This window comes from Lagopus muta, chromosome 24, assembly GCF_023343835.1.
Source record: "Lagopus muta isolate bLagMut1 chromosome 24, bLagMut1 primary, whole genome shotgun sequence".
Lineage (NCBI taxonomy): Eukaryota > Metazoa > Chordata > Aves > Galliformes > Phasianidae > Lagopus > Lagopus muta.
In genome coordinates, this window is record NC_064456.1 from 3978190 (window position 1) to 3991591 (window position 13402).

Sequence of the window (13402 nt, forward strand, 5' to 3'; positions counted from 1 at the left end):
GCTCTCTAACCCGATAGCCTGACATCCATCCCTGCTCAATCTCCTCCAGTCTTACCTGGGTCAGCACCCGCCCTTTAAATACTGCCACCATTCTCATCTGCTCCTCAATGTGTTGAGGTTCCCTCAGCATTTCAGGTCTTGTGAAAATCAGCATTACCCAGCAAAGGATTATTAGCTTGGAGATGGCGGTCTTAAATCTTTACTCCTTTCACAACCTACCTCACAGCTGGTGCTGTACATGTGTATGTTGCTTTGGCAGCCACAAGCAGATCCTGATGACTGCACTCACATCAGCAGCTTGTCTCCACCTGGCAATGTCCCTTGGCATTACAGCTGGCCTTTGTCCTGACAGATGTTTATCTTCTGGCTTCCAGCTTTCTGCAACAGTTTCCTACATTTTCCCCAATTCAATTGCTGATAGTTGTTTGTTTTCCCCTTCACTGTTATCATTTTTACCGTCTCTATCATCTTTCTTATCTTCACCAAGATATACTTGCAAACATTTCTTCTTTTCTTTTTTTTCTTTTCTTGGCTATCCAAGTTTCCAGAGGAGAACATGTCATGAAATATTCTTACAGCAAATTCAGAACCCTTTTTTCCCCAATCTGAATCCCCCTCCCAGTCAATTACACTCATTTTTCTTGAGCTGGAAGAGCTGGCAATTCAGAGCAGTAAGGGATATATGCCTTCATGCTCTTTTCCATCTACCATCCTCTTTTGACATGCAAAATAGTTAGCATACGTTGAAGGCACTTTAAACCTGGATGTGTGGTTCTTTCTGTACACAAAACAGCTCCATCTCCCAAAATCAAGGCGAAATCTTTTCCTTTGATTGCAGTTTTATACAACCAAACCCACACAAATACATCACACACCTATGCATGACACACATATCACTGTCTGCACGTGTTCGTATGTTTGTACTGCATATACAGCCTGTACTACATTTAAGACAGCTCAGAAAGATACAAAGCTAAATAACATATAGGAGGAGCAGCAAAACCTTCTGTTGCCAGGTCTAGCTGGACAGATGGCACTGAGTCTCCAAACAATACCATGTTCATGTCTACAAGCTTCTTAATTCCTGAGGATCCATGGTAGAAATTAGCCCAAAATTAAAGACTCCATCAAAACAGCAAATACTTGGCTAATCCTAAATGAACAAGAACTTCATTACATTACACACAAAATCCCACAGAAATTAGCTTAGGACACAAAGTCGCGTGCAGCAGTCTGAAACCACTGGTAAAGGAGACAACGCCATTCAGGAATTGGGCAGATGCTCGTTAGGACTGACTGGCTCACTCCTCCAACAGCCCAGCACAACACGCTGTTCAACTTTCTCGTGTTCCTTACGGCCACGTAAGACAACAAAGTGGTTGACCTGCCTAAGGCACGCATGAAAGCCAAGTCCAGCTGGCAGGGAGGTGACCCATGGGGCTGGTGGGCAACAGAGCCACAGTGAGGGCACAGCGAGAAGGTTGGCCAGACACGGACGAACCAGCAGGTTACAGTGGCTCTGTGCTAAATCAGTGCAAGACTTGCATACTAACTCAACGCCCTCCTCACTTTGCTCCTCTTTGGTATTTCTCAAAGCTCCAACCAGGAATGTTCCCTCCCCCCCCCCCCCCCATCAGTGGATATTTTAGTTTCAATGACATTGGTACAACATTTTGCTTCTCACCGTGCTACAAAAAGCGGCATCTCAAAACCAATTGATCCTCAGTATTTCAGCAAATTGTTTTCACTTCAGTGCTTGCTCAATAATTTGCCTGCGTGGCTTTTTATTGTTGGTTTTTTTTGTGGGTTTTTTGTTGCTTTTTTTTTTTTTTTTTTTAGTAAATAAGTGAAACTTTACCTATCCACGCTATAAAGCAATCAATTGCTTGGATTTGAGATTTATTTTATGCATACAGTGCTGCATCCCTCACTTGTGCCTGCCAGGTAGTGAACATACTGAATGAACCAGATTTTCCAAAAAACGTAAGAGTAGAATTAGTCAGGTGTGATTCTGGATGGCTCCATTTCCACGGTAGCCTGACTGCAATCACATTGCTGTCCTATGCAGCAAATTAATCAATAGCAAGCTTTTAAAAGCAGTGGTTAGTTTAAAAGCCCAGGAGAAAGATTGACTGTTAACATAATTAGATTTCCAGCTCCAATTTCCAGGTTAAGATATTATGGACACGTTTGCTCCTATCACATTTGCTTTGTGGTTTAGTATGAATTTTCAATAGATGGCTCTGCGATAAGAAAGCAGCAATTCAGATGCAATTATATAAACAGGAAGATAAGCCTGGAATTAGCCTGGAGTGTATAAAGCACACAAGAGCTGGTGCTAGATCACCGCCTCTCCCAGCTCAAGGCAGAATCAGACTCCTGAAGTAGGGAAGAATTCAGCTGACAAGAGGTTGGTCTTTCCAGACTTGTACGACTGCAGCCACAGGGTAAACTGGATCGTGTAACAAATGGCTTTTGTTATAGGAAAACGACGGCTGGAAGAGACTAGAGGGTGATTCCAGATATCTGTAGACTCTGTCATGTAGAATTTGTAGTTCCAAAGAGAGAGAGAGAAGATCCTGAAACTGTCCTGGAGCCAAGCAAAGCTTTGTTTCTGGGATTCCTGAGCAGGCCTGGGAAACGGGAACAGAGGGATTAAGTGTGGATTCATGGATTTGAACTTTTTGCTGGTGTTCTCTGTTGTAATTTGCTTGCATCTATTATTTAATTCTTGCCCGTGCTCCAATTTCATCGTGCTTTTAAGCCAGCTTGAACGTAAAAATTACAGGGGTATGTCTGATATGCACAACTATTTCTTATTCTACCTTGAACATTTGATAAGATGCCTTCTTTAGAAAATTTTTTAGATTAAGGAGATTATCTTAACAGCTTTGGTTAATTCTAGAGCTCACAGCCTCTGATGCGTCACGGTTTCAAATCCTTTATCAGGAAAGGATAGGAAAACCTACTACTATTCCTCTGCAACAGTGTTTTATCACCAGTTATGAAAAGTTCTATGTCACATGTTTCAGTGGGAACAAGGTGAATATGGCACATGTTGTGTTCGAGCTATTTGTCCTCTGTCTGTCCAGTGGTTAGAATTATTTCAATTACATTTCCAGGATTAGAAAGAATTTGTGAAGCTGTGGCTGAAAAAGTTGAGATTACTTCTTCTATGTGACTGTCAGAACTGTTCTCATCAAATTCTAAGGAAAGGACACAAAGGCACATCTAATTTAATTAAGGTTTCTGTTTTTTCCCCCTCCTGTCTAGCATGAGTCCCTTCTTCATGATGTCTCTCCTCTTTGGCCTGACCTTTGGTCAAACAGCATCACTTTGTGCTCCTTCAGAGTACACAATCCATGTGGAGAAACGGGAGTGCGCCTATTGCCTGGCCATCAACACCACCATCTGCGCCGGATTCTGCATGACTCGGGTACAGGATGTTCCTCTCTTTTAGGTGGTTTCCACAACAGCCATCAAGAAAAGAAGTTCCTATTCTTGCTGGAGAGCTATGTAAAGTTTGTTCAGGCTAATTATGTCTGTCATAGAAAAATCATTATTATCATGGTTTCTATTTAACTTACCGGGAAAGCAGGGGTGAGAAAAGCCAAGGCTCCTGAGCTCTATGGAGATTATGATGCAGTGCTGGGTAAAAAAAAAAGTTACAGTGAATAAACACTACAGAAATTGTGGAGAACTGCCAGCGTTCAGCACACTGCCCAACAGCTCTCACTTCTATGACAGCAGGGCTCTGCACAGATGGAACTCAGGACCTCACATCTACGTAGTTACCTTAACAACCACATTTGTAATCCCCTCCAAAAACAAAATCAGGTTTGTGTGACGTGACCTATTTTATGTAACAGCATCTCAACTGGCATTAATTAGCTCTCATCCTCTAATTTTCATTGCTCAAATCCTGTATCGACTTTCTGCTCTCTAACCCGATAGCCTGACATCCATCCCTGCTCAATCTCCTCCAGTCTTACCTGGGTCAGCACCCGCCCTTTAAATACTGCCACCATTCTCATCTGCTCCTCAATGTGTTGAGGTTCCCTCATTTCAGCATTTCAGGTCTTGTGAAAATCAGCATTACCCAGCAAAGGATTATTAGCTTGGAGATGGCGGTCTTAAATCTTTACTCCTTTCACAACGTACCTCACAGCTGGTGCTGTACATGTGTATGTTGCTTTGGCAGCCACAAGCAGCTCCTGATGACTGCACTCACATCAGCAGCTTGTCTCCACCTGGCAATGTCCCTTGGCATTACAGCTGGCCTTTGTCCTGACAGATGTTTATCTTCTGGCTTCCAGCTTTCTGTAACAGTTTCCTACATTTTCCCCAATTCAATTGCTGATAGTTGTTTGTTTTCCCCTTTCTTCCCCCATCAATATTACTTTTACTATGGAGGTTGTAACAGCAGCATAACAACAAACTTTTTGCTGCTGTTGCTGCAGAGCTTCTGCAGTTTGTGGGGTCAGGGCGGCTCAGGTGAGAAATGAATTACAATTTGTCACCCTCAGCTAATGCAAATTACTTGAGTAATTGAGCCAATCTGTCAGGTGCTAAAGGCAATGAAGCCCTGCTGTGACAGCCAGCTGTGGAGAGCACTGCACACATGGGCATGCCAAGCACTATGAGCTTTGCTATTCAACACTGCATTTTAACTTCCACCCTGGTCAGCAGGCTGTGAATATGTATTGCAAAATGCTGAGAGCACTTAGAGACAGGCAGGGGGTTATTTAAAACCAGAAAAACACAGTGAGCATTACTGCAGGTAGAGAGCTCCCTTCATATGGGGATTCAAAGAAACAGATCTGAAGTACACAAAATTTCAGAGCTAGTGTAAGCACAAAGAGGCTTTGCTTTCTGCACATTTGAGAGCGTGTCAAGGGAAGACATTTGACATTCGTGTACACTTCAGTGAAACAACACATTTCTCTTTTCTTTGTAGGACAGCAATGGCAAGAAGCTGCTACTCAAAAGTGCTCTGTCCCAAAACGTGTGCACATATAAAGAGATGTTGTATCAAACAGCACTGATTCCGGGCTGTCCTCATCACGCCATCCCTTACTATTCCTACCCCGTGGCCATAAGCTGCAAGTGTGGTAAATGTAACACTGACTACAGTGACTGTGTTCACGAGAAGGTTAGGACAAACTACTGCACTAAGCCACAGAAGCTCTGTAACATGTGAGCTTCCAACAGAACACGGCAGAAATGTACCTCTCTGCTCAGAACCAAGATAAATAAAACAATATTTCATAACAGGTTTGCAAACTGGTGTGCACAACGTTTTATTCTGAAGAGAGATCACTGGAGTTACTGTAATGAACTGGATATTCCGACACGCAGAAGCAGAACCACGGGTCTGAAGGTTCTTATTTAGTGCTCAACCATAATTTGCCTTAGGGAAGAAGAAATAACTGTGTATGTATGGGCCTTTGCTCATGATCTCCAGGTACTGCTTGAACAAAATTATTGATATATCTTAGAACTAGACTCTGCGTGCTCTTGGTGTTAAACATTTCAACTAGATTGACACAGCCCTGCAGCCCTTATAGCAGCAACTGCGTTTCTACATGTATGTAACACTGGATGTTTTGAGGACCCTGTCTGCACTGCGCAGCAGCTAGGACTAAGCATGTGCAGCTGCATACAGTTCTACTTCATCCCTAGCATCGCCCAGTGCTGTGCTCATCAGCATCACCAGGCATAGCTATTCACCTCTTTGCTCGAGCAGAGTAAGCTCCTCTTACCTGTGCTATTAGACTGAAAAGCCTTGCTACTCTGTTCTCTGGAAGAGCAGCGGTCAGTGAAGCTCAGAAAGCAGCTCTCTTTCCCCACACAGGTCAGCCAGCCCCTGCAGCGTGCTGGGGGGGCTGAGTCCCATCACATGTGCTGAACACGCACAGGAATATGAAAATAAGTGTAACACAATAAATGTTTCCTCTTCTTTAGAGCTGGTGACTCAGTGGCAAGCTATGGTCACACTACACCAACCACTGAGCACGAGAGCCAGTTTCCACCTGCTTCAACTGACTCTAATGCAAACATACAGAATCCATTGGCAGTTGCAGCTTTTCCCCTCATTCCTATCACCTACAACAGGACTGGTCATAACAGTTTGACCCGCATCTGCTCAAGCAAGTGTGACATCTGCTGATCCAAGAGCAGTCGGTAGGTCAGCAGGGCTGCAGTGAAGACATGAATACAGCCAGCAGAAAATAAGTAAAACCTTCCATGCTTCCATGAGTGAGGAACAAGGTCACCATTCAGCACGTCTTTGCAGAAGCAGCCAAGAGAACAAATCTACTGTATACACAAACGATGTGGTAAGAATATTTTTTATCAGCAAGGAATTATAAGAATGACTTCAGAATTGCAGCTCCGTGCAGAGCTTCCAAGCCCCATTAAATACAACATTATAATATGTTAAATCACTGTTGAAAGCTTTATTTTACTGCTGCTTCCCAACCATTTGTTTTGGCTTGTAGAGGGGGTTGTCTCAGTAGAGCTCTCTTAATTATTCAGCGATTGCAAATGTGTAATTATGAAAAAGATTTTTCTCTTCTAAAAGGGAGCATTAAATGGTACAGATTTCTCTGTTGATATCATCTACATCTGCAGACACTCGTATGCTCTCTCAGCTATCCAGGTAAACACTCGCTTTATTTTGGCAAGTAACAAATCCAGAACATCCCTACAGCCAGAAAGGTGGAAACAAACTTGTTATGCTCAGCTTGAATCCTCATCCATACTCAGCAATTGCCATTGTGCCCATTGAGAATTAACCTGCTGATAACCTGCTGATATTAAAGACATTGAGATTTTGGAAAGGGTCCAGAGGAGGGCGACTAAGATGATCAGGGGGCTGGAGCACCTCCCCTATGAGGACAGGCTGAGGGAGTTGGGCTTGTTCAGCCTGGAGAAGAGAAGGCTGCAGGGTGACCTCATTGCAGCCTATCAATACCTGAAGGGAACCTACACCCAGGAGGGGAGTAAACTCTTCAAAAGGGCTGACAACAGCAGGACTAGGGGAAATGGTTTTAAGTTGAAGGAGGGAAGATTTAGGTTAGATGTTAGGGGGAAGTTCTTTACTAGGAGAGTGGTTAGGCCCTGGAACGGGCTGCCCAGGGAGGTTGTGGATGCCCCGTCCTTGGACGTGTTTAAGGCCAGGTTGGATGGGGTCCTGGGCAACCTGATCTGAATGTGGATGTTTGGTGGCCCTGCTAGCAGGGGGGTTGGAACTACATGATCCTTGGGGTCCCTTCCAACCCGGGTGATTCTGTGATTCTGTGATAACCCTCAGAGCACTGTGCGCTCAGAACAGATCTTATTCATTTTTTCCTGTTTATTTTTGCTTCCAGCAACACCAGAAGAGAGCTAAAAAAAAAAAAAAAAAAGCCCTACAAAACAACACAATTACATATTATTATACTTTTGTTTTTCTTAGAATTAACCGAAAGTTTCAGTTTTGTTTGCAGGAGGGGGCAAGTTGCATAGATCTGCTATACATGTCTTGCCCTTTTAAAATCATCTGCATTCCTGCATACAGTATTTATTCTTAGGAATAAATAGTAACTATTCCTAGGAAAGGCTTTGTTGTGTTGGTAAGTGCCAATCAGTTCTTAAAACCACGTGTCAGCCTTCCCAAGAGCAGCATATGGTACCAACCCAGAGTTAATGCAGAGATAAGCAGAGAACTACTATGAAAAGTTCATTTCAGGGGTTGGCAGTTACAGCAGCCAGAGATAACGAGATAAGCAGCCAGAAAAATCAGTATGGCCCAAGTATAGGAGCACAGCATGCAAACACAACAAAGCAGACGCCCACACCTGCCCAGGTACATACAAGGCAACTGCTGGACCACGAGAGGACAGGCAGCAAGTCACAAAATACTTCTTGGGAGTGAGAATGTCTGATACCTCCCAAACCCCAGAACAACCATTAAAAACATGGGGAAAGAAGATGCAAGAGAGCTTTGGACCATCAAGTCCTGAACAAGATTTCTGAGCTGGCTCTGCTGTTCAGTAACACTTAGCAGGAGGAAAAACAAGGAACTGTACCTCCTTACAGCAATAAGTGACACAGCAAAGTTATTGCTATGGTCCCTCATGGTTGCATCTGAGGGACGTGCCTTCAGTCTAACAGCATGCATGCAAAAACATTAACCTAGTTGTATGGTTAAAGCCTATGGGAATGCACAGAGAGAAAAATAGCTAGACTCACAGAATGGTTTGGGTTGGATGATTCCTTTCACACTAAAAAGAAAAATCCCAACAAAATTAAGGCATTTGAGTGAGTCTTACTGCACCATTTTAAACACCCCTTCATGTGTTCTCAAAGCACTTTTTCCTTCTTGGCCTTTCAGCAGCGTGTTTTCAAGTTGAAGACCCTCGAGTCCACAACAACCCTTCCTCCAGGCAAGAATTCCTTCAGGTCAGGTGTTTGGGTGACTGTGCTGCACCCTATGGCTCCTTTCCACATAACCAAGCAATAGAAATGCAGACAGCCCTACGATGTTGAGAAGAGGCAAGGAAGTCACAGCAGAGCATGGGAGCACACAGGAGGGCACCAGGACAGCCTCTGAGAGTCTTGTATTGCTGGTTATTTTTATTAGAACATTGTTTCAAATTCAAGACAATAAAACCAACACATTTCCACTTTAGTACACATTAAACCAATGGAAAGCAAAAGCTGCCTTCAGCAACAGAATAAGCATTGCTCCATTTCCTCTTCGTTTCCCACAGAGAGCTGTGACAGAGATAACGCTGCTACAGACAGTGCAAAGACAAAGATCCCAGTTCTGTCCCAAATCAGAATTTGTGCTGTAGAAAAATACGTCACCTTGGAAGCAGTTTGTGTTGTGGAGAACCAACAGTGACCAGAGAAGTGAGATTGGTGGGCTCCGTTATGTGGGTGTCCTACAAACAGCACCTGATGCTGTTGATCAGCCTCTGAAGGCTGCAAGAGCATTTGGAGGCTTAAGATAACCCGACTTCCTTCTCAATACACATGAAATATGTCTTGCTATAAAACTATCACTTCTGGTATAACAGTGAAATGCGAATCCTCGCAGTAGGGATATGAAAGGGCTGTGCTTCATCAGCTCCTGCTCAGTCTCTGCAAGATAGGCTGCAGTTAGTTTGCAATATGTGAAGCTCCCACTGGAGGCTGTTACTCAGGAAAACCAGACAAGGGAATGACAAATAATGATCTTTAAAGAAACAAGAATCAACTATTTACACGTTTATACTTGAGAACAAGATGGTTGACTGTATAGGAAGAAGACGTGTGCTGTGCTTTCAGAGTTATCCCCAAAAGGATTTGGTCTGTTGCCACTTTCCTGACTAGATGGGCACTTCTGCTGACTTCTGAGGCAGACAGTATCAATCTGGAGCAGAAGTTGGTTAATTAAATCCTGGCATGCAGCTTTGAAGTGTACCTGAGGAAGCTCCAGCACTGATTTGGATTTAGTTCTCTCTGAAAAGCTTTCTTACTGAGAATACACAATGCAGTTACTTAGAAATGTCTCTGCACTGCCAGTAAGGAACAGAGGTCCTGCACCATTAAGCACTGAAACAAGAGCAGAGCTCACTGGTCTGTGATGCAATACCTCTCTGCAAATGAGGACCTGGAGTTCAGCCTGGAAACTGCTCACCTGTTGCTGAGCATGCAGCTGTTATCACAGTTTATGTTTAGTGCAATTTTTAATGCTATTTTATGCAAAATAGCTGCTGATAGGCTCTTGGTGACACCACACAAAGCATTCACAGTAGGCCAATGCCATATTATACAGAAAGAAGCACTGAACTCACCCAGCTGGTGAAGGGGCTCTCTGGCCATACAGCACTCCTCAGGAAGCAGCCTAGGTCCAAGGATGCTCTCCCTTCAGTGGCTGCCCCTGAAATGAGCCCAGGGTGGCTCTGCATTGGGTGCAGCCCTTCTGGGCACATGGGAGAGCACAGGTGCAAACAATGTGCTCCTTAGGCCAACAGCACCCCTTCACCAGGTGCTCAATCACCAGCTCAAGCCCCGACCCAAGGGTTCCCCTACAAGTGCAATAGCTGCATCAACATGACTGCATAGTGACAGCCTGTGGGTGAACAATTTGGAAAGTGACATCCATGTAAAAGACAGCAAGATGAGTCAATTAAGTGAGAAACATGGAACAGCAGCACCATTTCCAATACTGAAATAACAGAAAACTGATAGAAATTGGAGTTTCTGTTGGAAATGAGAGAAAAACATCAGGAGGGATGTATGTGACACAAACACGTGCACTGGACTGCAGGCACTACCTGAAGTGCCATCATGTTTTAGTGAGATAATTGACTTGCAAATGCCAAGTCTCATTAGGCATCACGGACCATTCACTGAGACATTTAACTGAACTCTGTTAGACCTATTCTCTTAAAAAAGAACAACTGCATAAGAACTCGGAGCTGGTAATAATTAAAGGGGCATTGCTAGCAGAAAGTTATTCTTTGAAATGCTAAATTAACTGGACTAAGCAAAAATTTCAGAGATTCTGAGCCCTTGCTGTCATTTATTTGCTCTTTCCGGGAACAAACTTTCTCCCTTCTAGGCTGCTTTAGAAGGAACACTCTCATAAATAAGTATGAAGAATATAAAAATAACAATATAGAAACAAATAACGCAAAGGCAAGCCCTGAGGTATTTCAAGAACAGTATTTTTTTAAACTTGACATGCAATCTACAAATCCCAGTAAGAAAATTTACTTTGTGGCTCTGCTCTTCTGTTTTTTTCTTTCTTTTTCTTTTTTAGAAAAGAAGCCCCATCTTTCTTTTCTGCCTTACACCTGCAGGAAGGGGTGGGAGGCTGAGGTAGGAGCCCTCAGGAAGCTGTGATAGTCACAGAAGCAAAACCAGAGGATATTAAAGTGCTGTGTGTTTTTCCCTGACCATTTTTTCTCCTCCATTGGATTCTACACACCAGGCTCTACAGGGTATCTGACAAAGCTGCTGCTTTTCTTACTATAGGTTCTACTCCTGCACCAGCATTATAGATCACAGTCTTACAGCATAAAGGGACTTCTGAACTAAGATTTTAGTGCCCCTTTAACACATAGAGGTTTTGGTGGTTTGGTTTTGGTCTCAGGCTAGTATGAGAAGCTTAACCACACTGTGTTACAATCGCTCCCAAATGACTGCATCTTGCCAGCTTCCTACCTCCTCCCCTCTTTGTTTAGGCCAGATCTCCTTGGACTGTTTCCTCCCACAGAGCTTTCTGTACTTGCATGAAAACACGACTGGACTTAAACAAAAACAAAACTCAGGTCTGTGCACACCAGTGAAGTCACAGCATCACAGAATGGTTGAAATTGGAAGGGATCTCTGCGTCCCTCCGATCCAGGCGCTGTGCTGCAGCAGAGCCGTGAAGGGCAGAGTGCCCAGGACCACATCCAGGGGCTTTGGAAGATCTCCAGGAAGGAGTGTGCTGGAGGAGACCCTTTTGTAACAACAAAAGCCGTTTAAAACAAAACAGACTTCCTCTTTGGGGGCTGGACGGAACAGTTACAAAATGGATGCTGGGTCGTTTTTAAAATGGCATTTGTTCCTCCACCAGCTCTTGGCAAACAGGGGCTCGGAATGAAAGTGTTTCAAGCAACCTCTGGGTGTGTGCACAACTCCTGCATGGTGAGACTGGAAAAATGTGCATGCAAATGTGGACACACAACACATCCCATTTGCACATACTTACCTACATAAGGTACTACATGCACAGATAATGTGCATACATATCTGTAATGAGAGAAATGCATGTACTTACACAGTGCCTATAGATATGTAAGCTCTAAATTGCACATATACAAACATTAAAAACCAAATTAGTCTTCGATGCCATCTCGGCTCTTTCCATTAAAAAGGACATTTTAAAACCCTTTTTTTGTTCATTTCAGTTTTACTGCCACTAATACAATTCACCTCCACACCTCGTGGGATATTTTCCTCTCAGTATGTTAAAACACTAATTAAAATACATTACAGTTATTAAGCTGGGTAGAAGAGCACTTCTTGTAAAGCTTCTGGACACAGTTGTGCAGTGACAGTTTTAGATCATATCTCTCGTGTTACGGATAGCACAGCAGAGAACCATGCTGAATATCATGCCAAAGATCTAGAAGAGAAGGAATGCAGTTTAGGGATCCACTCACAAAACAATTGTAAAATAGACTGCATTGAACAGCATTGAATGCTTTTATTTCAGGGTAGCAAGTGACTGCTTGCATTACAAACCTCAAGATGTCAGACAATTAACAGAAGAGAGTTTTCACTGATACTCAAAGCAAAGATTTTGTGCCCACACTGGTTTCACTGTTCCTTATTCTAAATGCGAAGGCCAGCCTTACAGTCCCCAAATGTTATTAACAGAAATTGCACTGATGTCATTAACTGTGACTTGATCCTTCACACTGAACTAATGCTACAGACAGCATTTTACTGAGAAGGCGTTTTCTGTAGAAAGGATTCATACTTTCTATTCCATATGTGAAATTTAAATAATAGATCCTCTAAGGCTCTAACACATCCATGTCTGCAATTGGTTTGGAACAGCTGAAATGCCACCGTGGCTTTTTGGTTTTGCATCCACTCCATGTGTACACCACTTTCCTACTATTACAACAAAATGAGATTACCACTGGATTCTTTGAACCTTGTCTAGGGACACAAAATGAATTGGTAAAACAAAGTCATCTGAAGCCATCTGTGCAGTTGTGACCAATTCCCAGAGAGAGGAAACACTGAGAGCAATAAGAATAGTTTCACTTTTGAGAAATCTCACCAATTGCTGCAAAACAGAGCTATGGGTAAAGGATGGGGTGTTGGGCCCAAATACCAATAAAAAGGGTGATTGTGTGGATTTACTCACTGTGGTGCCAGCAATTGCAATTCCAACAATCCCAACTAGATGCAGATTGGCATCGATTACGTTGTGGATTTCAACCAGGCAGTTCTACTCAAAACAAAACAGAAAGATTTTCACTCCTAGAAAAACACACTGCACAACTCTGCCAACTCTTCTCACTGAGCAGCAGACGAACACAAAAGGGATTATTGCACTCACTGCCCTAATTCTTGCACCTGTGCTCTGTGTTTTGTTGGACAATTTGGACAGCATATTGCCTTTCCCAGTGAGGCAGTGGTGCTTGCATGTGCTGCTATTTACCTACTGCCTGTACATGCTGACATACACAATTAATGATTACCTGATTCTCACAATTAACTGATTCTCACAATCAGTTTTTCCTCCACTTAAGACCCTTTCTGCAATAGGCCATGTAAAATATGGAGCATTTCCCCTCAGACTGATACAGTACTCATAAGCAAATTCCCCCCAAAACAGAAATCAAAGTATCCTTAATAACAACAG

The 13402-nt window shown here is 43.2% G+C and overlaps 2 protein-coding genes across 7 annotated transcripts in view; one reads left to right on the forward strand and one right to left on the reverse strand.

Annotated features, from left to right (window-relative positions):
* Window positions 1-5730, forward strand: part of TSHB (thyroid stimulating hormone subunit beta) — a 6888-nt gene extending 1158 nt beyond the window's left edge. Inside the window, exons 2-3 of one of the 2 annotated variants that reach the window (XM_048925803.1) lie at window positions 3274-3436; window positions 4958-5730. In XM_048925803.1, coding sequence (XP_048781760.1) covers window positions 3275-3436; window positions 4958-5200 — 405 coding nt within the window. In that variant the 5' untranslated portion in view covers window position 3274 and the 3' untranslated portion in view covers window positions 5201-5730. Of the gene's footprint in view, window positions 1-2626; window positions 3437-4957 lie in introns of those variants that run through there. The other variant, XM_048925805.1, reaches the window with a different exon arrangement.
* Window positions 2520-13402, reverse strand: part of TSPAN2 (tetraspanin 2) — a 26184-nt gene continuing 15301 nt past the window's right edge. Inside the window, exons 7-11 of one of the 5 annotated variants that reach the window (XR_007373213.1) lie at window positions 12902-12985; window positions 12017-12148; window positions 9825-11772; window positions 3588-3648; window positions 2520-2633 (exon numbers count right to left, since the gene is read on the reverse strand). Coding sequence is in view for 1 of the 5 variants with exons in the window: in XM_048925802.1 (XP_048781759.1) it covers window positions 12083-12148; window positions 12902-12985 (150 nt within the window). In the remaining 4 variants the exon portion in view is untranslated. Of the gene's footprint in view, window positions 2634-3403; window positions 3513-3587; window positions 3649-7444; window positions 12149-12901; window positions 12986-13402 lie in introns of those variants that run through there. The other 4 variants (XR_007373214.1, XR_007373211.1, XR_007373212.1 and 1 more) reach the window with 4 other exon arrangements.